Source organism: Aythya ferina (assembly GCF_964211825.1).
Source record: "Aythya ferina genome assembly, chromosome: 8".
In the NCBI taxonomy this organism is placed as follows: Eukaryota; Metazoa; Chordata; class Aves; order Anseriformes; family Anatidae; genus Aythya; species Aythya ferina.
The window spans coordinates 18,747,529-18,769,876 of NC_140304.1; the positions used below are offsets into that span (position 1 = coordinate 18,747,529).

Sequence of the window (22,348 nt, forward strand, 5' to 3'; positions counted from 1 at the left end):
TGTATGCCTCATCTCTGTTAATTTACAAAGTTGGCAACAGATTTCAGCAGAATTTGACAGCTTTGAAGTATCAAATTCTTGCAAAGTTTCATAGAAGTAGGGAGAGATCACGTTAATAGAACCCTGCAGCATGAGAATAAGGCATAGAAAACTATAGTGAATGACACAAAAGCAGGACAAGATACTGTATACAGATTATTTTAATTCCTAGGAGGAGAAATCTTCTACTCGATTAGTTTCTGTTGTCTAAAGAGTAAACCTCATGGTGAAGTTTGTTCCACAGCAAGATTCCAGTTACAGCCTTTAAGTACAGCCCTGTACTTGTGCTGCAGCTAAATGGCAATCATTTGAGACAAAGAGCACCGCTGCAACACCAGGCTGTGTTAGTGCTGCTTCTAATCTAGCACTGCTGATAGCTGTGTGGGTTGGGGGAGGCAAGACGCAATGCAACTTCCATTTAGACAATGATGGGAAGGGCCACAGTGTGAAGCCAGAAAAGAAGGGTTATCTGAAATTAGGAGACAGCTATGTGAAGCAGTGGGTAGGCTGGGGTGGGAGGAAAAGGAGGGACAAACTGCTCAGAAGGTTAGCAGAGCAACACTTCCATATTTCTGGCTAGGGGTACAGGCTAGCATATGAGAGAAAGAGCAGTACTTTGAAGGGTTACTGGCTGACACCTGCTCAAATTGTCCAGTTGTGGCTACAAACAAATGCTCTTTGTATTACATATCTGTTTATTTATTTATTAAGAGAAAGATGCTCAAATGTTTATTTTTCTCTGTGGTGGTGGTGCTGCCAATCCAAGTGTTTGCTGTCCAGATTTATGACCTGCTCAGTTGCTGGTGTTCAGGACCCTCCTGTGCCAGAGCACTTGGCTCACCTGAGAAGCAGCCAGGCGGTTCCATGCTTTCTGGTCTGCTGGCTGCAACCAAGACAAAGGGCAGCTCTGCCAGGAGCCCCACAGCTGCTGCCGTTGCATGTGATGAGGCTTTTTACTCTTATTTCTTGTCAACATATGATGTGCTGACTATAGCCTTGTAGAGACAATGATCTCAGTTAAAAAAAAAAAGTCTTGACCTCAGTATCAGTGACCTCAACATCAGCAACACTAGTGACACATGTAAAGCTGCATCCTGGAGACATCGCTATCTTCATGCCGATACAGCCACCAGGCAGGCACAGATAGCACTGTGAAGTGTAGGTGGTGAGAACAAATAAGCAAATTAAGCACCAGACGAAATCATTGTGCTCAGAAACGCCCTCTGAAAGAAAACGGGGCTCTAAGCACTGTCCACGAAGGTTTGGAGGGGTAAGAGTTGCTTAGTGGAGGTTTTTGCAGTCGGTATTCCCTCATGAAAACAAGCAGCAGGGTGCCAAACGTGGTAACAGCAGTGCTGACCCTGAAGCTCGTCTCAGTACCGTGGTTTTGCATATGGCTGGGCAGCAAAAACTTCTTGTTTTTAGCAGAGCTCCTGGGTATTCACAAAATGAAGTTAGACTGAGGGGAATAGGGGCTTCTGGACACTGCTGCCCATGCCATACATCCCTGAGGGAAGGGGTAGGTGTGCATGCAAAGAGGGGGAAATCACTCCCCGTTAGGCTCACACCTTCCCAATTAAAAACCGGTGCATAAGCCGTGCAGGCGGCTGAGGGGCTCGCGGCTGCACTGGTGAAGTCCCCGCCAGCCCTCCCCGTTTGGAGGGGCACAAAACGCCGCTTCTCCAGCACTGAGGTGCCGCCGGGCCGGCCTCTGCTTGGGGGTACCGGGGCCGGGCTGGCACCGCTGGGCCTGGGGCCCCGTCCGGTGCCGTCCCGTCCCGCCGGGCCTCGGGCACGTGCCCGCCCTCCTCCGCCCGCGCCCCTTAAAGCCAGCGGGGCCGCGGCCCGGCGGGACGGCGCTGCGCAGCCCCGGCCGCTCGGGAGGCGGCGCCGGCTCCCTCCCCGCCGCGGGCTGCCCATGGAGATCTCCCTCAAGTACCTGCCCGGCGGCCGGGCCGCCGCCAGCGGGTGAGCGGGGCGGGGAGGAGAGGCGGCGGGGCTGGGGCTGGGGCTGGGGCGGCAGCCCCCGGTGTTCCCCCGAGCTGGGCTGCGGGAGGTCGGTCCTCGCCGCGGGGCAGGTAACGCCGCGGTGCCGGCTCCCCTGGGCGCAGCCCGCTCGTGTCGGTGCCCCCGGGGCCGGGACCGTGCCGGGATGGAGCCGTGCCCCGAGCTGGGGGCTCGGAGCCGCGCGATGATCACAACGTGCGGTCCCCCGCTGGTCTCTCAGAGTGCTCTAACCACCGCTTTTCACGTTTATTTCCTAATATTTTAGTTGGAAGTTGCAGTTCTGCAGTTTAACGCCGCTTATTTGAATGGTACTTTGCATCTATTCTAGAAATTAACGGGTTAGCAAGCAGTTGCTGCGTATTACCTGTTGCTGAGGGCATTATTTCTGAAATATCACACCAGAGCACTCCTGCCTGTTGGCTGCTGGAAGCAGAAGTCTAGCAGTGATGCAGGCTTGAGTCTCACCTCTTCTTCTGTAAGTCAGAACGTGCGCTGCTTTCCGTGGCCGAGTTTTCTTCCGAGAGTTTCTGCAGCTGGTTAGTGAAGGAAGCCGAAGGCATCATTGAAGATGATCCCTCGCAGCGCAGATAAGCGAGGGCTAGGTAGAAGTGAAAGTACTGCTATTAGTCAGCTCTGAGCTGCTAGAGTAGCTGTACAGGCTTGAGAGGCAGCTTCGGGGGGAAAAACAAAACGAAAACGAAAAAAACCACCGTGATTTCCATGGTATGTACTCGAATATCTGAGGAAATAGTCTTTCTCAGAAAGCTTGCTGTTCGGTTTAACATCTGCCCTTTCAGATGTGATTTACTTGTAATTTAAGGGAGGATTTTGCTTATATCTTGGGGTTCTTTTTGTCATGCTTCTATGCTTTACATATCAATCAGATCCAGCTTAAACCTGCTCAGTTTCCTCTTTCTTTCCCTGCTCCTGTTCGATTCAGTCTGGGGCAGGTCTTGTTCATTGTGTACCACGCAGGTGCTTCTGCCTGTTCGTGGGCAGCTGACACCTGGGGTGTCAGTGCTGGGTTGAAATGCACACATATCTCCTTCCTTAGAGACTACTCACAGTTATAATTATTATATGTTTTTCTTCCTTTTTTTTTTCTTTCAAGTTTGTATTTCATACTGGGCTAATTTTAATGGCACTTGTTTTTTCTTAAAAATCCAAATAGAAATGTATTTTACAAGTTTTCATTTTAAAGCCATTCCTGTGTTTTCCTTATCTCAAAACCAAAATCCCCCCCACCCCCCCCACTTTGTGAATGATTGATTTAATGTGTAATAAAGATAACCTTTGAGATTCTGATGCTGAAATAGATTTTCACTTCCTCTTATGGAGGAACGGCACCGCGCTGCCTTTGCGTTTAGCTCTCGCTTCTCATGTTTGCCTGCTCTAGCAAGCCAAATGCACCTCATGGTCTACAGTTCGGGCAGGAATACCTGTACTCCTCAGACAGGTGGGGACAGAAGAACTAAGACTGTATCTGAGAACTTGGAATTGGTGGTTTTGGGTTTGACCTTGATAGAAAATTTCCTTTATAAAATTCAGAAGGTGGGAGCAGTTTTGTGGATGGTTAACGGGACAGATAATCAGCTGATGTAGCCCTTTCAGATGTGCTTGCTCTGCCTTAACAACTGGAGGGGGGGGAAAAAATTACATGCTTGGTTCTGACCTTTGTCTGAGGCAGGGAAACTCTGACAACTGCAGAACCGGAGAACGAGGTTAGAAAGACTGAGAGAAGGGGAAAGCTTTCAATACCATGTTCAGCTGAGAGGAAGAAACTTCCAGTGGTTTAAGACATCTACAACAGCAGTCCTCTGTGCTTGTTCTTCTATTTTTTTAATGTATTTTATTTCTTTTTTCCTCAATTATTTAAATATGTATGACTTTAGCCCTTAAAGAGGTGTGCTCATGATGGCAGTGCGCTCTGAAGCCTGCTTGGGTAGTTTAGTCTTAAAAACACCTTTTTCTGGTGGTGGAATGTGGGTTGTTCAGTGAAGCGTGAACAGTGGCCTCTTCTTGTTTCAGAGCTTCAGTTTTAAGAGAGAGATAAAACTAGACTCCTAATTGCTATTACAGGTCCTATTTAACAAATGCTTCCTGAGAAATAGCTGTTTAATTATGTTATGGTTGAATGATTTTAATTATGTGATTGTATGTTAATATTTCTTAAATCTTACAGTTTAAAAAGGAACTGCAGACCTTTTAAGATCTGAGGTGAAACTGCAATATGAGGGAATCATTTGCTGAAGTGTTCTGTTGGGTTCTAATTAACATTATTTGTATGGCAGAAATATGATGGCTCAGTCAGATTTAGACCTAAAAGAGACGGCTCTAAAAGAGGATTTGAAGTTTTACTTCATGAACCCATGTGAAAAATACAGAGCAAGACATCAGATACCATGGAAACTGGCTTTGCAGATTTTGAAGATCCTTATGGTGACTACACAGGTAACCTTTCTTCTGTTTTTACTCCTAGAAAAGCAATGATATGCAGGAGAAGGAGGTATGTGGTCTTGCTCTCTGCAATCTCTGAGTATTCTTCTTTGGCTTTGACTTCCTGCTTCAGTCCAGAAAGAAAAAAAAGATTCTATGAAAGCTGTATGTTGAAGGGGAAGAATAACAAACTAAATTACAAAAGCCTCCTAGAGGTTTTGCAGCAGTGTTTGAACTAATAACTTGCTGTTTCTAAGATAGCAAATTACTCATCCCTTCCTCTAAATCCAACACCATCTTAAGAAGTGCTTGTGTCACAGTGCTGCTGCATGTTCTGCTTCCTGCTGCATTCAAATATCACTGCTTCACTAGGTCATGTCAAAAGTGGTCCTCAAAATCCAGTCAGTAACTTCAAATGTATGTGTTCAGTGTGAAAACACTAGGCAGTCTGTCTGGGGATGATCGGGCTGTGGGAATCAGGCGTGCCCCTCGCTTCTGTCACTGAGTGATGCATTTCAAACCGGCTGTGGAGAGCTGGACAGGTAGGGGCAGAGAAGAGGAGGCTGTTAAACACACTGCTGCATGGTGTGGTTGGTTACCTTACTATCCACTGGCAAATGCTGACTGGCAAGTCCCTCCACAGCCCTCTGTGAGCAGAAGGGTGCTCTGCTGCTTTGCTTTCTAAGGCCATAAGATTTCCTGGATCAATTCCTAAGACTTCTTTCAGGTTGACCTTCGGCCTTGCTCTGACACCTGTCAGGTAGTCAGCAAGGGAAGGAAAACAAACTGTGAAGGATCAGGACAGTCTTGAATAGGAGATAATATCAGGTAGACAGATTCTCGTAGGTGTCTGTATGTTTCACAGATCCCAAATGATGTTCTGGAAGTTGTTAAGCCTTCTTGTAGCTGCTTCTGCCTCATGTCAGCCTATCACCAAGGCTCCTGTTGCAGCTCCTTAGGTGTGGCATAGCAGCTGGACATCTATGCCTTACTGAAAAGCAGAAGAGGCATCTGTCCCAGCGTGGGGAGTAAGTTTTACTCCAACTCTGTGCAGAAATCCCCTAGACAGTTCCCTGAGGAAATCCTGCTCTTTGATTTCTCTGTATTGCAGTTGGAAGACCCCTGTGGATTTGTTTTTGTTGTTTGTTTTTGTTTTTATTCTTCTGGAGTTCCTAACTAGAGTGCCGCAGATTCATTTGTAGCACAGTTAACAATTTTGTAGCCAACTGAAGATGTAATTGATTTAGAACTTGGCTAGAAGCATGAATATCTTTAATCGAAAGATAGTGCATAACAGGCACAGCTGGCATCTCCTTTTTCTTTGTTCTGGCTGCAGTTCTGCTGTGCAACCAAAACGTCTTTCTCTAAATAGTACTGCTGCATGCATCCTTTTAGCCTAGCCCAGATCGAAGCAATTACTGCCTAGGACAAACAAAGTGCCCCAGTGAAGGGGAAAAAGTAGGTGTGCTTTTCAGCTTCCATTGTTTTCAGTGAAGACACCTGAATGTTGGGGAGCCTGCCTGCTTGCTTTGGGGGACTTCTAAGTCTGTGGTTCCCCTGCAGTTTCTCCCTCCGTCTAGTTCCCTGCTTCTACCAGTTTCTTGCAGGGCTTGGAAACTTGATGCAGTAATGAGACAGTTTCACATTTACTATTAGTAAACAATGGAAGCCTGGGATGAAGGGTTAGCCATTTGGGGCCTGGGATATGCTCCAGCTACAATGTTCATGAAGAAACTCCTGCTGCTTGATTTCAGCATCTAGGGGCATCCATACAGGTGGTTAGCACAAATCCTGGGAAATAACTCTGTCTTCTGCTGCTGCTTGTTATAGCCTCCTTAAGCAGCACCTGTGGCCCCAGGTGATGCTTTTTGTTGCCCTGGGGTCCCACGTATCTTTGCTGTAGCTCTGTGCCATGCCAAGGATCTGCTGGAATTTGTCCCATAGCAAAGCAGGATGTTTCTGGGGTAGTAGTCTGTGCTGTTAGGTGAGCTCTTCTGCCCCTTGCACCCTCTACAAAATTTTTGGCAAACTTCAGTTAGAGCTGCTGGTTTTGGGTGTGTAAAAGGCAGCAGTGACCTAGCTCTCAGTGTAGTTGTTGCACTGTAAGTTTTGGAATCAGTAGCAAACTTTGATTTGCTGTTTCTTTTGCCATGCATGTGGTAACCTTGACTTTAGTACTCTAGTGGTGTTCATTAGCATTGTAAAGAGGCAGATACTCTGCTCCTATTGTAGCAGGATCACAGTAACAGGCACCTTTCTATTTTGTATTTATTGTACTTCAGAGCTGTTCCCAAAATGTTGCTGCTTGAACAGTACTCAAAACTCTGTTTCTCTTGTCAGCTTATCTTCTTTGGTTTGAGTAACCAATTGGTGGTTTCATTCAAAGAGGAAAACACTGTCGCTTTTAAACACCTCTTCCTGAAAGGCTATTCTGGTGTGGATGAAGATGACTACAGCTGCAGCATATACACACAGCAGGATGCTTACGATAGTATTTTTTATGTTATTAATCAGGTAAGTGCATTTCTTCATAATGAAGAGTGTTGAAGCTGAATATAGAGCTAGTAGACTTCTGCTAAGCCTCTATTTTTCTGTCTCTATTTGAATTTCAACTTTGTTTTAGTGAATCCACTTAGGTGGGATGTTCTGAAGCTTGTGTGTAGATTTCTGCATTTTTGTCTCCTGGAGATAAATCTAAGACAAATTTTATTCTGTTAGTGGATAGTACTGAAATCCAGAAAACCTGAAAAATCAGTCATCTCGCATGAACTGGAACCTTTGTTTAGGTCTTGCTTTGAAGAGCCATGGGCCTGAGTATACCTATGTGTGGTATTCAAAAAATTTTGTGCTTACAGCTATACTGAATTGCAGCTTTGTAGTGAGTGCCAGAGGCCTCAAAATGGGGAATACGGTACTCCCAGGAATGTAGGGGCACTGGCCCTGGCTAAGGATGGCATTTTATGAAACCTCCCCTTTATAACCGAGGGAGGAGGGTGAATAAATCTAGAATGAAAATTCAGTACGTATTTTTATGTTTAATTTTAATACATTCAGAAGTCATGAGATGAAAGAGGATGTGTGTGTGTAAAGTGGGACGTGTTGTCTGTGTTCAAGAATGGCAATAGGCTCGGGAACAGTTCAGGTGGGATGAACAGCAAGTGGCTTTAAACCACCTCCCTTCCTGGACCTCAGGACGTTAGCTCTGACACAGTCAGAGCAGTGCTGCCCACTGTCAGCTGTGCCCAGCAGCATCTGGGGATGCTGTGGTGTGAGGCCATGCCTCCTCTTTAAATGTGTGTTTGTTCTAGGGCTTGCTGCTTCTCAGACATCTCCTCTACACTACAGCAGAGCCCTCTGCAGATCAAACACACTTCTACTGTGCAGGGCAAGGTCAAGAGTCTGGCTGTTAAAATAAGTGCTGAGATAGTTTTCTCTGTCTTCCTGCTGAGTTCTCAATATTGCTACTATTTCTGCTCCAAAACGTCCTTTTTTCTTCCTTGCTTGCTTTCTCTCTTTCCTTCTTTTGTAGGCACTAATGCTGAGGTGAAGTCCAGATAGAAGACAGTAGAGAAATAGTAGCTCATATTCTCAAGAATGAGCCAATGTGTGATACAGGCATCAGGAAAAGGTCTCTTCATAAAATGAAGATTTTTTTCTGTGTTGTATAAATATAGACATATTGTTTAAGAAGGATAAATTTGTGTAATCTGGGTGCTGGTGCTGAGCTGGGCTGGCACACAGGCTTGTCACTGAGCTGCTCTGCTGCTGGGCAGCCGAGAGGCATAGCAGGAGCTGTGCCCCAGGTGCCAGCATCACCAGTGCACATCTGCAAGGTGTGACTCCACGGTCAGAGCATGTACCTGGCTTCCAGCCCTGGGGCTGTGTGGGCGGCAGGTCAGGATAGGATCAGCCTTGAAACTGAGCTTTTCAGTGGATCCATGTGTGGAGAATGCTTGACTTGACATTCATTATCAGCTTGCATTTCTAGCCCTTGTTTTTAAGCATATATGAAGAGGCTAGCACAGTGGTGCTTTCCAGGTGACTTGCAGTGTATTTAATGTAAGTGGAAACTAAAGTACCTTCTTCACAGGCACACTCTGAGTTGCCTCTGTGCTTGTGTAAAGCAGACAGGTTAAATTACTTTTGGATGCTGCCCAAGCTGTGTGTGTGCTCCTTGGTTGCTAGCTGTAGATATGTGGCTTCACTCTTCTGTAGTCACAGGGAGCAGCATTGATTTTGGGGTAGGCTTTACAGACAAACATAAAACCTGTGACTTGGACTGTATGTACTTCCAACCTAAACCTCTTCATGGAGGCAGTAATAATCTGGGTACACTTATCTTCTGCCTGCTGTGAGATGACTACTTTAGGGGAGGGATTGCTGTAGAAAACTAGTGGAACTTTGCGAATCACTTACTAATGTTTCCAGGCCTAACACTAAACCCAAAACAGCTCATGCAAGTCCTAAGCTTTCCTAGTATTGTGCTTTTAACCGTTTCAACCAACATCTCAGTTCAAGACAGAAGAGTTTAATTTATACAGCCCAGGATTTTTTAAAATTGTGCTGAATTTTAAACCAAAGATCTTAATGTTTCAAGTGGTTTGAAAATGAACACCTTCATGAGTTAAATACGTAAGATGTCCCCAGAGTGTGTGTGGTTAGTAGCAGGACTGCATTGACGTCCCTGCCATGCATCTCATTAAAACTTGTCTGCTGGCTTGCTGAACAGCACATGGGTAATCATTTGCTGGCAGCCCAGTAGGTATGGGGCACCTAGTCACTGTGTAACCAGGATGTCAAGCACTGCTCATTAGTGGCCAGCACCCTGCTTACCCTGCTTAGCTTTCCGTGAGATGCCCCAAAATCTTTACTTTCACATAGTCTGCAAGTTGAGAGTTTTTTTTTTTTTTTTTTTTAATGCAAAAGTTGTATTGACGCAAGTAATTCTGAGACAGCAAGTTACTGTCTCTTGCAGAAAGAGGAGTGTCTGTTAACTTCTAGTTCTGTTTTGCTTTTAAACTAGTACAAACAATTAAAGAACATCTCCTTGGGGACACTTGGTTATGAACATGATGGATCAGGTTTAAAAATTTGTAAACAACAATACAAGAAAGGTGCAATGCTTCCTTCCAATGACACACTGAACATAGACATTTCTACTGAAACAGGTATGGTACTGTTGCACTAAAAAGTATCTTGAACTGTGGAGTATTTAAATTCTAATGCTGAATCAGTAAAGTTTAAAACTAAGGGCTTTTTTTCTGTGGTGCTCATGTTCTTTGCCTCTTTCCCTCTTGCTTACCTACCTAAAAATGACAACTGTGTAGACTAGGAAACTATTCAGCTGTTGTCATTAGTGGGTTGTGGTTTTGTGTGTGTGTGTGTTTTTTTTTTTTTTTTTTTTTTTCTTCTCCATTCCATGCAGATTTCTGAATGCTGATAAGGCTGGAACTTCAGTAGGTGGGTGTCCTTACCACCTCTCAGAGCAGAGACCTGGCTGCAGCTTCTCCTCAGCTGCTTACATAATACCCTAGCTGGGGCTCTGTATGAATATTTGCTTGATTAGGACTTATGATTGAAGCCAATTATCTGAATTTTATGCTGCTTTCTATGTGAAATTTTTAGCATTACATCTTTTCCTCTTCTCTTTGCAGAATGTATCGTTTTAAAGCCACAGGAGCTGGCCAGTAAAAAGGCTGAACTGAAGTTGAACTCTTCATTCTTCAATCTTGAGTTTTATAGGTAAAGTAGTGTGGAATTTGGTTTTGCATTTTTTTCACTTTCATATGGTTATGATGGATTTGGATTTGTACAGTTTCTATGCTTTTTATATGCATGTATTTGTGTATATTTATACACTTTTTAAAACATTCAGGCTTATACAGGTTGAAATCTCCTTCAAGCTGAAAGGCATTGCCCTACAAACAATCCATGCCCGTGAATTGCCCGACTGCTATGCATTTCAAAATACTGTAAGTGACTATGGGGTATGGCACTTCCAACACTGTACATATAATAAGAGCTTAAGGGCCCACAGTCATCATCCTTGTATCTAGACTGGAAGGGAAAAGCAGTTGAGTCCTGTCCCTTACCCCTTCTTGCCAAAGGTTCCTGAAACTCTTTCCATGGGCCAATGTTGTTTCCAGCTGTTAACTTCATAGCCTGAGAAGGAGGTAAGTAATCGTTAGTCTACTAAAGGTTAAACTTGAAGTTTGGCTTCTTGGAATACTGCCTTTAATGCTATAAGATACGTGTTCTCAAACTATTTCTGTACCACTGTTTATGGTAACAGCTTTCTTAAAACTTACCTAAATAACAAATACTGACTCATATTATGTCAAAGCAGTTACCAAAATTTGTTTTAGAAATAAATTTTTGCTGGTCTTGCTTCTGATATACTTTTGTGTTTCCAGATCACTTTCAATAACAGAGCTCACAGTGGAAAAATCAAAATCTATTTTGATAGTGATACTGATATTCAAGAATGCAAGGACTGGCACATACTTGGTTCTGGTGAGTATAGCACACACTGCTATAGCACAATGGCAGTATTACACGTCTCCTCCTGTCATTTCACCTGCTCTGTAAGAGTCTGTCTAACAAGACTTTCCCTGTCCTGTTCATCCTACCCACTCCCTGCTCTGACAACAAAAAGCTTTGCCTGATGCAACTCATTACCTCTTTGTAATTAGGTGTTTGGGAAATAATCCCCTTTCTCAGAAGAGATTGAGATAACACGGGCATCTCTGTACAGTGGTGTGTGTTAGCAGTAGGCTCTATCTGAAAGGAGAGTGGATTTTTCTCTTAGAGATTTTAATTGTTCTATTGATCTGAGATTTCTCAAACAATTCCAGTTCATGTACTAACAATGGGATATTCCTGACTCAATCCTTCTTACAGCTTTCAAAAGTGTTTATGAGCAGCTGAAGCATGTTATTTCTGGAAGAGTTTAGAGTTGTTTTTTCCTTTAATTTTTTTCCCCCACTGATAAATTTCACGATGTGCATGAACAAGGGATGGTATTTACTTTTTTTTTCCTATTGTTAAGGCTTAATCTAATGGTTGAGGATTGTGTACTAAAGACTTCTTCGCAGGAATAGTCACTGTACTGAACAGTATGTGACTACCTCTGTATGTCGACTTACTGTAAAGGACTATGTCAGAGTAATAATAGTTTTGTGTCCTACATAGGATCTCAATTAATGATTATGTTAAATAGCCTGTCTTTGGCCAAAGCCAACTTTTCTCTGATAATAGCATGTGGTACTGTTATTAAGGAGGTATTACAGTGTGTTCTGGCTTGCATCTATTTACAATAATTTCTTGGTGGCTGTCTTTCAGCTAGCTGTTCTTGAGTAGTTTATTTACATGTAATGACCAACTGAGGGACCACATGTAATTTTGCAATAAAGCTGAAGTGCTGTTTACAATGGTAAAGAGTGTTTTACTATATTTCATATAGTTAAATACATGTTGTGAAACTATGTGTTGTGATAGGGACAACTGATAAAACATCTGTTTTAGGTTTACAGAAATGCTTCTAAATCTGTGCATGAAAAGAGTACAATGCAAAAGTCAGACAAGTTTCTGATTGCAGGTCAGGGAATGAGAAATGAGGTGTGATTTTTGTTGGTTGGTTGGTTTTAAAGTTGATAGAGATGTTGACTCATATCAACATCACTTCTTTTACGCTATGTAGTTCTAGCACTGTTGGAGCACAGATGTAGATGGAGAGATGAACTTAGTGGGAAAAAGGGGACACCTGTATTAATATTCCCACTCTTGTTTTAATTTTGAAAAACTCAAGCATGCTTAGAACTCTTGATACCCATATAATTCTCTGGTCAATTGTACTTAAGACATACTTACTCAAAAATTAGTAGTTTCATACCTTCTTTCTTCATGGGGTAAGAGTTTAAATGCAATATGTCTGACCATTTTGTAACAATATGTGCTCAAAGAGATGTGAAGACTAACTCTTTCTTTTCCTTGGCTTTTTACAGTTCTCCAGAAAAACAGTCAGTATATTCTAGTTTTTGATGGATTTGTCATCTTAAGTTGCTTAGCATCTCTCATCCTCTGCACACGATCCATTGTTCTTGCCTTGAGGCTACAAAAAGTAAGCACAGTACTCATAATCTCAATGTTTATTTTGTCTCTATCATGTTTTATGCTGGTTTTGTGACATGGGATGTCTTGAAATATTGGCTGGCAAATCACTTGCAAGGATGTTGCTTTTCTCTTACATCCTTTCTAGCAAGAGATACAGTGTAAGTGTCTGTGATGAACAGTTGCTGGCAGAAATGGGTTCTAGTTCTCATTGTGTTGTACTGTAACATGAAATATTTCATTTTATCTCTTGAGGGTGCTAAGAGGGCACATTTTTGGGTGTGCGTCCAGGACTTAATGTTGTTCAGGTTCTTATACAAAATAAAAACAAACAAAACCATCAAAACCTCCACAAACAAAATAATACTTCTGAGTCTTTGAGCTGCTAACAGCCAACACATCTTACACCTTAAAAGTATGAACTCTCTTTCACTGACTTCAGAGCAGAAGTCCCATACAGGTCATATTGTAAATTAATACTTTAATGAACATCCCTCGAAGCCAACAGTAGCTGGAGAACAGAAAGCATAGCATATATTTTAATTCTAGCTGTTTGTTGGTCTTTCTGAGACTGGAACAGATCTTTTCAGCTCCTCCTTCTCCCTCTATTATCCCTGGTCAGCCCACTGTCAGATTGCTCTTGCTTACCCTCCTTTGCAGACTCTGAGACTGACTTCATCTTGAGCTGCTTGTAGAGCCTTGTGTAAGCAGACTTGGCTCTTCTGGGCCAAAGGCAGATACAGAGACACAAGCTGAGCCCTGAGGTGTAACAGTCTGTAACAATTAATTGGCACAGACTCCGTAAGCATATGGCTTACGGGAGCTGGAAAATAAATGCAGGTTATGTATGATATGAAAGCACAGATACTTGTTTATCTTATTCAGTATATCCTTTTTGTAGTTTGTTGTCCTCACTCTTGTGTGGTTTACAAAATTCAGCAAAGGTGTTATGAAACTGCTGCCAGGAGTATGGACACTGTCATTTGTTTATGAGCAAAAAGAACAAGTGAGAGCAGATAGGCCACGTTGGCTCTGTCAGAAGTGAGAGCTCTTGCCTTACAGCCATGTTTGAGTTGTAGTTATCAATTATTCTTGTCTCATTCCTGTTGGGGGTGGATAGGAACCTCCTGTGAAGGCGGTTGACAAGGGGATAACAAGCCATGGCTAGGTTAGTGGGGATCAGTTAGGAAGTCAGCTGTTCTATGGAAAGTTGGTTTTCACTGGTCTAAACTTTTTTTTCTTTCAATTTATTTCTCTTGCTATTGCCAATGACTTTTAGGCTATTATTCCAGCAAATACAATGGGAAAAGTGGGTATGTGAATCTTGAGCGTTACTACAGTACTGGGGCATCCATACATATTTTTCATCTAAGGTGACCTGTAACTAAACATCTAAATGCTTGTCAATAGAGATTTGTGAACTTCTTCTTGGAGAAATATAAACGTCATGTCTGTCATGCTGATCGCCTGGAGTTCATAAATGGATGGTATGTCCTAGTAATTATCAGTGATGTGATGACAATCATTGGGTCAATCCTAAAAATGGAAATAAAAGCCAAGGTGAGAGTTTATTTTTTTCAGGTTAAATACGTGTCTTGATTACAATCAGGTGTAATGTGTTTTTAACTTGGAGACAAATGAAAGTGAGCTACAATAGTTAAGTTATCTTGTTTGCTTCTTGCTAGTTCTTATTTCTCTTATGTCATTGTCCTCTGTACTGGAACACAGGCAGTTGCCTGAGAAATTGTGCATTTGTTCATCATTGAGGCTTACTTTGTATATCACATCAAACTCTTGGGCTTGCTCTTCCATATGAGCAGTGCTCAGAAAGGTGGTGGTGGGATTCTTGCGTCCATCAAAAAGGACATGCATGCATCATCTATTAAAATGAAGGCTGTGCTGGACTATTCTTACTAATTGCTTTCAGTTCCCTTTCCCCAGTGTCGTTCAATAAAACCTTGCAAGCTGTTTAAACATCTAGTTTCCACACTGCTAAATCCCCTAATCCCTGGTTTAGAACCTGTGGGTAGACGGTTCCTAACTAAAATCCCTGGGTTATGTTATTCCTGTAAGCAGTGGTAGTGCATGTTGCACAGGAAAGTCAGGAGTCATCCCCTTGGATAAAACAGGGGCCTCTGGCTCCAGGGGCTGGAAAAATAGCTATTAAATAGCTGTTGCTGTCCCAGCCTGCCCAAACTGCAGGCACAATCAGTGTCGGCTGCTAGTCCTTGACCTCCTCGTCTGGGCTTGCTGAAATCAATGTGTCTTGTCCAGCTGGCAGCTCTTAGTGGTGTGTTTTTTTTTTTTTTTTTTTTTTTTTTTTTATTTCAATAGAGCTGTGTGTCAACAATTTGTATGTTCACAAAACTTGGTATTCTGGGAAAAGCAGAATAGGTGGTATGCTGCTGCTGTTTCATGTGTACTAATGCTCAAAGAGCAAATGCCCAGGGTGGCTTTCAGAGGAAGCACTTACCAATGTCCAGTTGTATGGTGAGGCTGGGGGGAGATGTGGGTGGGAAATTGTGAACTAAATGAGTATCTCACACTTACTGTCACCAGTTCTAGCCATCTGCTCAAGCAGAATGCAAGTAGAATTGGTTACAAATGTCCTGGTAGTGAAAATTGTGTTCTACTTCAAACAACTGGCAACCTCTTCAAAGCTGTTAATGCTTGTAGTACAGACAAGGCTGTGGTCCTGAGGCTAACTTGTCATTTAAATGATGGCTCACATTATACTAAATAGTGAATGAAAGCTTGTTGGCCTAACAACAGCATATGTTAACTTTCTCATTTAAAAAAAAAAAAAACAAAAAACTTGAAGATATATTCAATTTGATCTTACAACTATATAGTAACTAAAGTAAGGGCCTTAGTTCTTCCAGGCTGTGTGAAAAACTTCAGGAATGTCCATGTAGATATGCTTCCATTTGCAGCACTAGTGCATTTGTGTCATCTTGCTAAATAAGTGCAGCACAGCATGGTCTGATTTTTGTGATGTAGCAATATCCTTTGGATATCAGACTGTCCTGCTTTGTTTGTTTGACCTGCTGAAACTTGATCAGCTCTCAAGCTGACATACTTCTTGCTTGGTAACCTGACCACTTGCTCTCTTTGGATCCCTCAGAATCTTACAAGTTACGATGTCTGCAGCATTTTACTTGGAACATCAACTTTATTTGTGTGGGTCGGAGTCATCAGATACCTGGGATATTTTCAAACCTACAATGTAAGGCTGGAGTCAAATATTCAACAATTATATGTTTACATCTGTCACTCCTTTTCAGGTCTTTTTTAAATTTGTGACCTCTTTTCCTTTCCTCCATGCTTTTTGTAGGTGCTCATTTTAACTATGCAAGCTTCATTGCCCAAAGTGCTAAGGTTTTGTTGTTGTGCTGGGATGATTTATCTTGGGTATACTTTCTGTGGCTGGATTGTATTGGGACCTTACCATGAAAAGGTATGTCAGCAGTGTTACTCCTTTTCTGGTCAACTGTGTAATGTCTGTATGTAGCTCCCAATTATAAATTTAGGGCTTGTTTCTGGTATTTATTTTTTTGTTTATTTAAAAGCTCCAACACAAAATAACATGGGAGCGTTTCTCCTTCCACATACACTTCTTGTCGCCTGCTTCTTCTAACAAAATAACTATTCTTGCTTTCGCTGTCTGAACTGTACTGACCTGTAATCTGAGTGTCTGTATTGTTTGGATGAGGTTAGAGTTGCTTTGCTCTGTTCTCTGTTGCCCTCTTCTGGCAATCCCGGTGCAACTGGAATGAAGTTCACTTAGCATTTGTGGGTATCACATCCACTGACTTTGTTTTCCAAATCTTTTCCGTGCCATGTAACTTCAACCACTAAACCTTGACTCAGATGGGAGGATGAGTGGTTGTCTTCTCTGTTTACTTTGCTTTGTCTGGGTGTGTTGTGGCTTCTTTTATTATGTTTTGTTTGTGGAAGCTTGATATCAAAATGTTTGCCTGGTGTGTTCCTCTTCTCAGAAACCTGTGTACAGAAGTAAAGCTTTATATATTGCAAAATGCACACGAAAACAACTCTAAATTTTGCTTTCTTTTCATAATGGATGCTGTATCTGACTTTTTTGGGGGGGAGGGGGGAAGCAAGCAGGTTCCTGATGTTATGCATGAATGGACATTCAGAATTTATGACAAACATGGCTTCTTGTGCTTGATTTCTGATTACACACCCTATATACAGTAACAAAGATGCATGCTGAAGTGCTTGTTTTAGCTTTTGTTACCCCTAGGGTTTGGACTCAAACTCGTAACTCCCTCTGAAATGTAGGTGCTCAGTCTACTACATATGTTTTAAATTGAGGGTAGTTAATTTCTCTGAGATGCGGTATGCTGTGAGATCCTCTGCCATAATAGAAGCTAAATTCTTTTAAGAATCACAACATGAATACCGTTCCCTGAAATCTTCCCTGAAATCCTTGTAGCAAGTGCACTGATGAGCTGAGCAGAAGGAAATGTAGTCAACAACGTGCTTATCTATTTCCATATTAATTCATGTTAATATTACAGATTGATATCAGGGAAAACAACTGTAGTTCTGTAGGGGTTTTTGTCATTGTTGCTGTTTCTGAACACTTCCCCTGTGCCCCACTGGAAGGCAGTGTGTCGCTGCGCAGAGCACTCGGAGCCCAGTGTTGGGCTGGCAGCCTGCCCCCTGCGCTGGGAAAGGGAAGAGCCTTCCCTGCTGGGCAGGTACAGAGGAGAGAAGTCCTTATTCTCAGATATTTTGAAAAACCTTAGTTGGAAATCATAACTATGCTGTTTTTTTCCTTATTTTTTATTTTCCTGCAGGTTTAGAATAAGTTAAAATTTAAGAACTTAAATTTTATATGGTGGTCACTTATTAACAACACAAATGTAAGAAGATTTATGATCACAAAGTAGACCTGTGATGCTCAACAGGCAAAAGAACCAATGTAAAATGCTCAGAAATGTGTAGAAATATAAGCATGGCTACTACTGATATGTATGTTTCAGTTTGAATGTGCAGAAAATAAGAAGGATGGTAGCGCTTCAGTTGGCTTTTTTTTTCTGCTGAGTTAAACTGTAAGGGGAGGAAATACTTGTCTTGTAGTTATGATTTTCATGTTCCCTTTAATATGGATGAGTGATTGAAATTCTAATAGTATTTGTACTCATTATTTTCTAGTTTGAAGATCTGAACACGGTGGCTGAGTGTTTGTTTTCTTTGGTCAACGGTGATGATATGTTCGCAACATTTGCTCAAATCCAGCAGAAAAGCACGTTGGTGTGGGTGTTCAGTCGGTTATATCTCTATTCCTTCATTAGTCTGTTTATATACATGATCCTCAGCCTTTTTATTGCACTCATCACTGACTCCTATGACACTATAAAGGTAAAACATTAGTCTTCCGTTGCACTTCTGACCAGTTTTATATTTACTCGTGTTCATCGCTCAACACCATAATATCTGGTACTAATTATGATGACTGATTAGAATATTAAAATATCGTATACTGAACTGGTGTTCTGGAGAGCATTTCCTCTGCCTGGCTGGGGCCTTTGGAATCCAGAATTGTTGTTCCTAATGAAAATGAACCTAGGGCAATCACAGTGAGCACAGTAGCTAACTGGAACAAGGGAGGATTGATGCAAGCATGATTCAAGACTGCTTGCTTGTTCTCACAGTCAGTCAACTAGATGTAAAAGAATCTGGACAATATGAATTTTATGTCACTTTTAGTTTGCTCTGGTCCCACTGCGTGTATGGTGTGTCTGGGATGGGATTGTATTTTTTTTCTTATAGATATATTGAATGAATGAAAGAAATCATTAAATCACTTTTTTGACTTTTGTACTCTAGAGGAGACTTGAAAAAACTTAATGCCCAGTAATTTCTGATGTGTTGTAATAACATGCTTTATTTTTCAGAAATACCAGCAAAGTGGGTTTCCAGTAACAGATCTACATGAATTTCTGAAAGACTGTGGCAATGTTTCTTACAGAAAAGAACAGGCTTCCATGCCATCCATTTGTTGCTGTAGAAGGTTAGTAGGGTGTTTCTGGTGAATGTTATTCTCAGAAGTACACCAGCTAGCTTCTCACTATGAAGTGGAGCTTCACAGATGTTGGAGCACCCAGAATTCTGCCCATGGACTACTTGGGCTCTGTTATCCCTCTCATGTTTTACTTGGTGTTAGATCTTCAGTCTGCTTGTGGTGAAGGGGAACTTTTCTAAGTTTAAACACACCTTAAGTGTTTTGCTCATGTAAAAGCTACCATGCAAAAACTGGTGGAAGTTGACAGAAGGATGGCAAAGTATAATGTGGAGCTGCCAAAAAGTCAGGAGAAGATTACGTCTCTGCAGCTTAGGGTTTAAGTCTTCTGTTTCTAAATAGCTTTTCCACTAGGCTGTGGGAAGTAGTAGACAGCAAGAGGATGTGATTCAGCAAGGGACCTGTGCTTAATTCCACAGCCATGTTGTATCTGTGAGGCAAACCAGTCCAATCTAATCTGTCACAATACCAGAAACACTTCTAAATGGGTGGTTGCCACTAAATTCAAAGCTTTGGAGATCCAAGCTGTGGTCCTTCTTAAGCTGGTCTTGGTGAGGTATGAAGATCTCATCTGGTGTTGATCTGGTTTGGAATTCTAAGAACAGAATTCTGTTTCTGAGGAAACCTAATAAACCTCTGAGTGAGTGACTGAAGATAGGCAGCTTCTTGTCACTGTCACTAGGCAGTCCAGGAGAATTTGTGCTTGTGCACAGAATGATTGTGGGCACATGGTAGGGAAGCCAAGGCTATGGGAGAAGGAATAGTGCTGACTGTGAATTCCTTTTTAATCCCAATTGGTGTAATGAATCCTTGTTATATACTGAGGCTTTTGTGAAATGCAACCTTATACTTTTGATGTACTCTGGCAGAAAGAAACCCCTTTGCCAAAAAGGAGCAAGTGAGATGATGATGGCAGGTATCCCAGCAGTTGCTGTGGGCACTTGAGGGTTGACTAGTTCATGAGAAAGCCAGCCAGATACAGCTGCAGGTTTCACGTCTGACTTTCCATGCAAGCTAAGAGATTCTTGTCTGCTTGAGCATAATAGATATACTTTACTGTAATATGCTGCGGAGTGTGGTGAGGACAGAAGCTTAGTAGCTGGAATGCAAATCTGTAGGTCTTATTACTAAAACAGTTTCTGCTTGATTGTCCCAGTGCAGGTGTTGAAAGCTCTATCCTGAAATGGGAGAGCACAGGGCAGAATGATAAAAATTCATTGTAGTTTTGTATTGCTTCCTATTCCTTGCTGAATGAAAAATTGTAAATTTTCTTTTGCAGGCGACTGAGTGATGACAACTTAATACTCATTAACTGATGATTCTGCATTGAAATTCACCACTAATGTATGCAAAGAAAGCATAGTTGTATGGAGAATAATAATTCTCCAAATTGCAACAAAACCCACTATCTGGACCTGCTTTGTTGTGAACAGACTAATTGTACCTAATTAAGGTGTTGGGGAAGAAAAGCTGCTAATGTGACCGCAGCTGGCTGACCAGGAAGAGAGCCTAGCTTGGTCTGGAGAAGAGCTGTGAAGAACTGTGTTCTTGCCCCAGGTTTTGTCACGTTACAGAAGGCTGATCCTTGAGAACTGTCTATGGGAGCTCTGTTTGCTAATCACCTCCAGGAAGAAGAAAAGTGATGCTGAACCAGCAGTTCTTAATAAGAAATACATGAATGACATTTAAAAATAATTCCACAGTAAAAACACATGTACACAAAAATAAATAAAAAGCAGAGTATTACAACTGTTGGCAAGGAAAAGGGAGGAGGCTTTCATTTCACTTCAAGTGATGCATTTAGCATTGAGACTAACTTCTACTTGGCACAATTCGTTTCCTTAGAATAAACTTATGTAAAACTACAGAGCTGCAAAAAAGTGCAAAATAATTACCGTTCTCCTTGTATATCAGTTTTAACATAAGCCATTTTTAGATCATTTTTCTGTTTGACAGCTTTACTAAAAACAAAAGCGATTTGTTATCCTTTTTTGGTTGTGAGTCTTCTCTATCATGCTCACAGTATTTGATGTATATATTCTGTCCAAATTAAACTTATTGCTTTACCTATAGATAAACACATTTTTTGCGTAGTTGGAAACTTCCATGGCAAGCATAATGTAAGGAATGATGAAAAGACTTTATTTTTTTTCTTTTACAGGCAATTTGAAATCCTGTCCTTGTATGAGTAAGGTGGGTGGCAGCTTAGTTTGGGGTAAAAAGGAAATGACGCTGGCAAAACTTGTACAAGATCCTGACTTACTGACAGCTGTTCTTACAGAAGACTCATCCTTGCAATACTGCATATACTTCCCCCTACAATCTGTCAGGAAGAAGAATCTCAGAGAGAACCAGGAATTGTTGGTAGCAGATAACTGTTGTGTGGGAAAATTGTTGTTAAGAATTAGAATCTGGCAAATTCATGCTCCAGTATTGCCTGGTTGTCAGGAGAAAAAAGTTCAACCTTTTGAAAAGGTAAAGCCTTACTAACAGTGTTGTCCAAAGCTCCTGCTCTTGTTAACAGCACTACTTGTTTACCTAAAGTAATTCATAGATATAAAAGCCTGACTTGCTGCCCTTCAGCAAAGGTATGAAAAGTTCAGTTACATTTCTCCGATACCTTTGGTAGCGCTTGGTAGTGGTACCTATTGCTTTGGTTGTGTTATCCTTCTTCTGTGCGTCTCTACTGACAGAACAACAAAAAGCATTTTACAGATGTTTATAAACGTCTTGTTGGGGATGGTTGTTGCCTGTCTCCAAGCTTATAGCTGTCCCAGGTCTCAGCCAGTGCTGGGTATCAACCAGCCATGCCCAGTGCCTGAGCTGTGGCGCAGGACCTCCAGCGCTCTCACTCGGGCTGCTTCTCACTGACTTGGTCGGGCATTGAGTGTGACCTGCTGGAGCCACAGCCCAGGTAAATAGTTGTTTGTGAGGGAATCCTCAGGGAATGAGGGTACGTATTATCAACTGAAGGAATATAGAAAATGCTTATTGTTCTTACTGTTGCTGCTCAGATTTAATTTCTATGATGGAATCACAAAGCTTTCTTGTCCTGTATTGATGTCTTTTTTAATCATATGAGCTGCTTGCTAGCTGGACCGCTGCTTCAGCCCTGCCTTATTAGAACAGGTCACTAATGTATTTTAGAAACCAATTTGTGTCTTCACCATCTGGTGGTTTTTAATTTTTAGTTTTTCTCTTGGAAGAAAGATAAGAGCCAGTTGCTGGAGCTCCTCATTGGCTTTCTGTTCCACCAAGGTTGAACTTAAGAGGAAATCTAGCATATGGTGGCCCTTTCTTCTGTGCATTAGTGCGGGCTTGAATGCAGTTGCTGATTGATAGGTGGTCCCTCCTCAGCTGTTAATGAAGCAATGCACTGTAATGGAAGCAAGACCTGAATATAAGCTTTTGCGAAGTGTCCTGAAAGCAAGCTGTTACTTTTGCTTGTCTTGTTCCCTGGGAATAAAAAACTAATTGCATGTAAGGCTCAACAGGAGAGAAATAGGCAGGAAGGCAGTGAGAAGGCTGCACTAAAGAAAAGGGCAGGAAGGAGTAGAAGGTAGCTTCTTGAGTCGTCTTCAAGGTGAGCATTCAGGGGAGGGAGGATGGTGTGGGATAAGACTCAGGGCTCTTAGTTTGGGGCTCCTTTATTCATGGATAAAATGGGGGAAAAGCTGTGGCAGCAGAGGTTGCATGCAGTTCTGCATG

The 22,348-nt window shown here is 42.1% G+C and overlaps 1 protein-coding gene and 1 long non-coding RNA gene across 4 annotated transcripts in view; one reads left to right on the plus strand and one right to left on the minus strand.

Moving 5' to 3' along the window:
• LOC311440536 overlaps nt 1–2,621 on the minus strand; it is a 17,633-nt gene extending 15,012 nt beyond the window's left edge. The window contains exon 1 of the long non-coding RNA XR_014695458.1: nt 2,411–2,621. This is a non-coding gene — a long non-coding RNA (uncharacterized lncRNA). The remainder of the gene's footprint in view (nt 1–2,410) is intronic.
• MCOLN2 (mucolipin TRP cation channel 2) lies at nt 1,861–20,722 on the plus strand. Of its 3 annotated transcripts, none has more exons than XM_084527563.1 (14): nt 1,861–2,007; nt 4,338–4,497; nt 6,823–6,996; nt 9,506–9,650; nt 10,137–10,224; nt 10,358–10,454; nt 10,896–10,995; nt 12,486–12,601; nt 14,002–14,151; nt 15,716–15,817; nt 15,926–16,048; nt 17,773–17,979; nt 18,516–18,631; nt 19,920–20,722. In XM_084527563.1, the coding sequence occupies exons 1-14, from the start codon at nt 1,958–1,960 to the stop codon at nt 19,954–19,956; spliced, it is 1,665 nt and encodes a 554-aa protein (XP_084383689.1). In that variant the 5' UTR covers nt 1,861–1,957; the 3' UTR covers nt 19,957–20,722. The 3 variants fall into 3 exon arrangements, with proteins under 3 accessions (XP_084383689.1, XP_084383690.1, XP_084383688.1); XM_084527564.1 differs by lacking the exon at nt 1,861–2,007 and adding an exon at nt 2,533–2,769; XM_084527562.1 differs by lacking the exon at nt 1,861–2,007 and adding an exon at nt 3,364–3,502.
• The last annotated feature ends 1,626 nt before the right edge of the window (nt 20,723–22,348 follow it).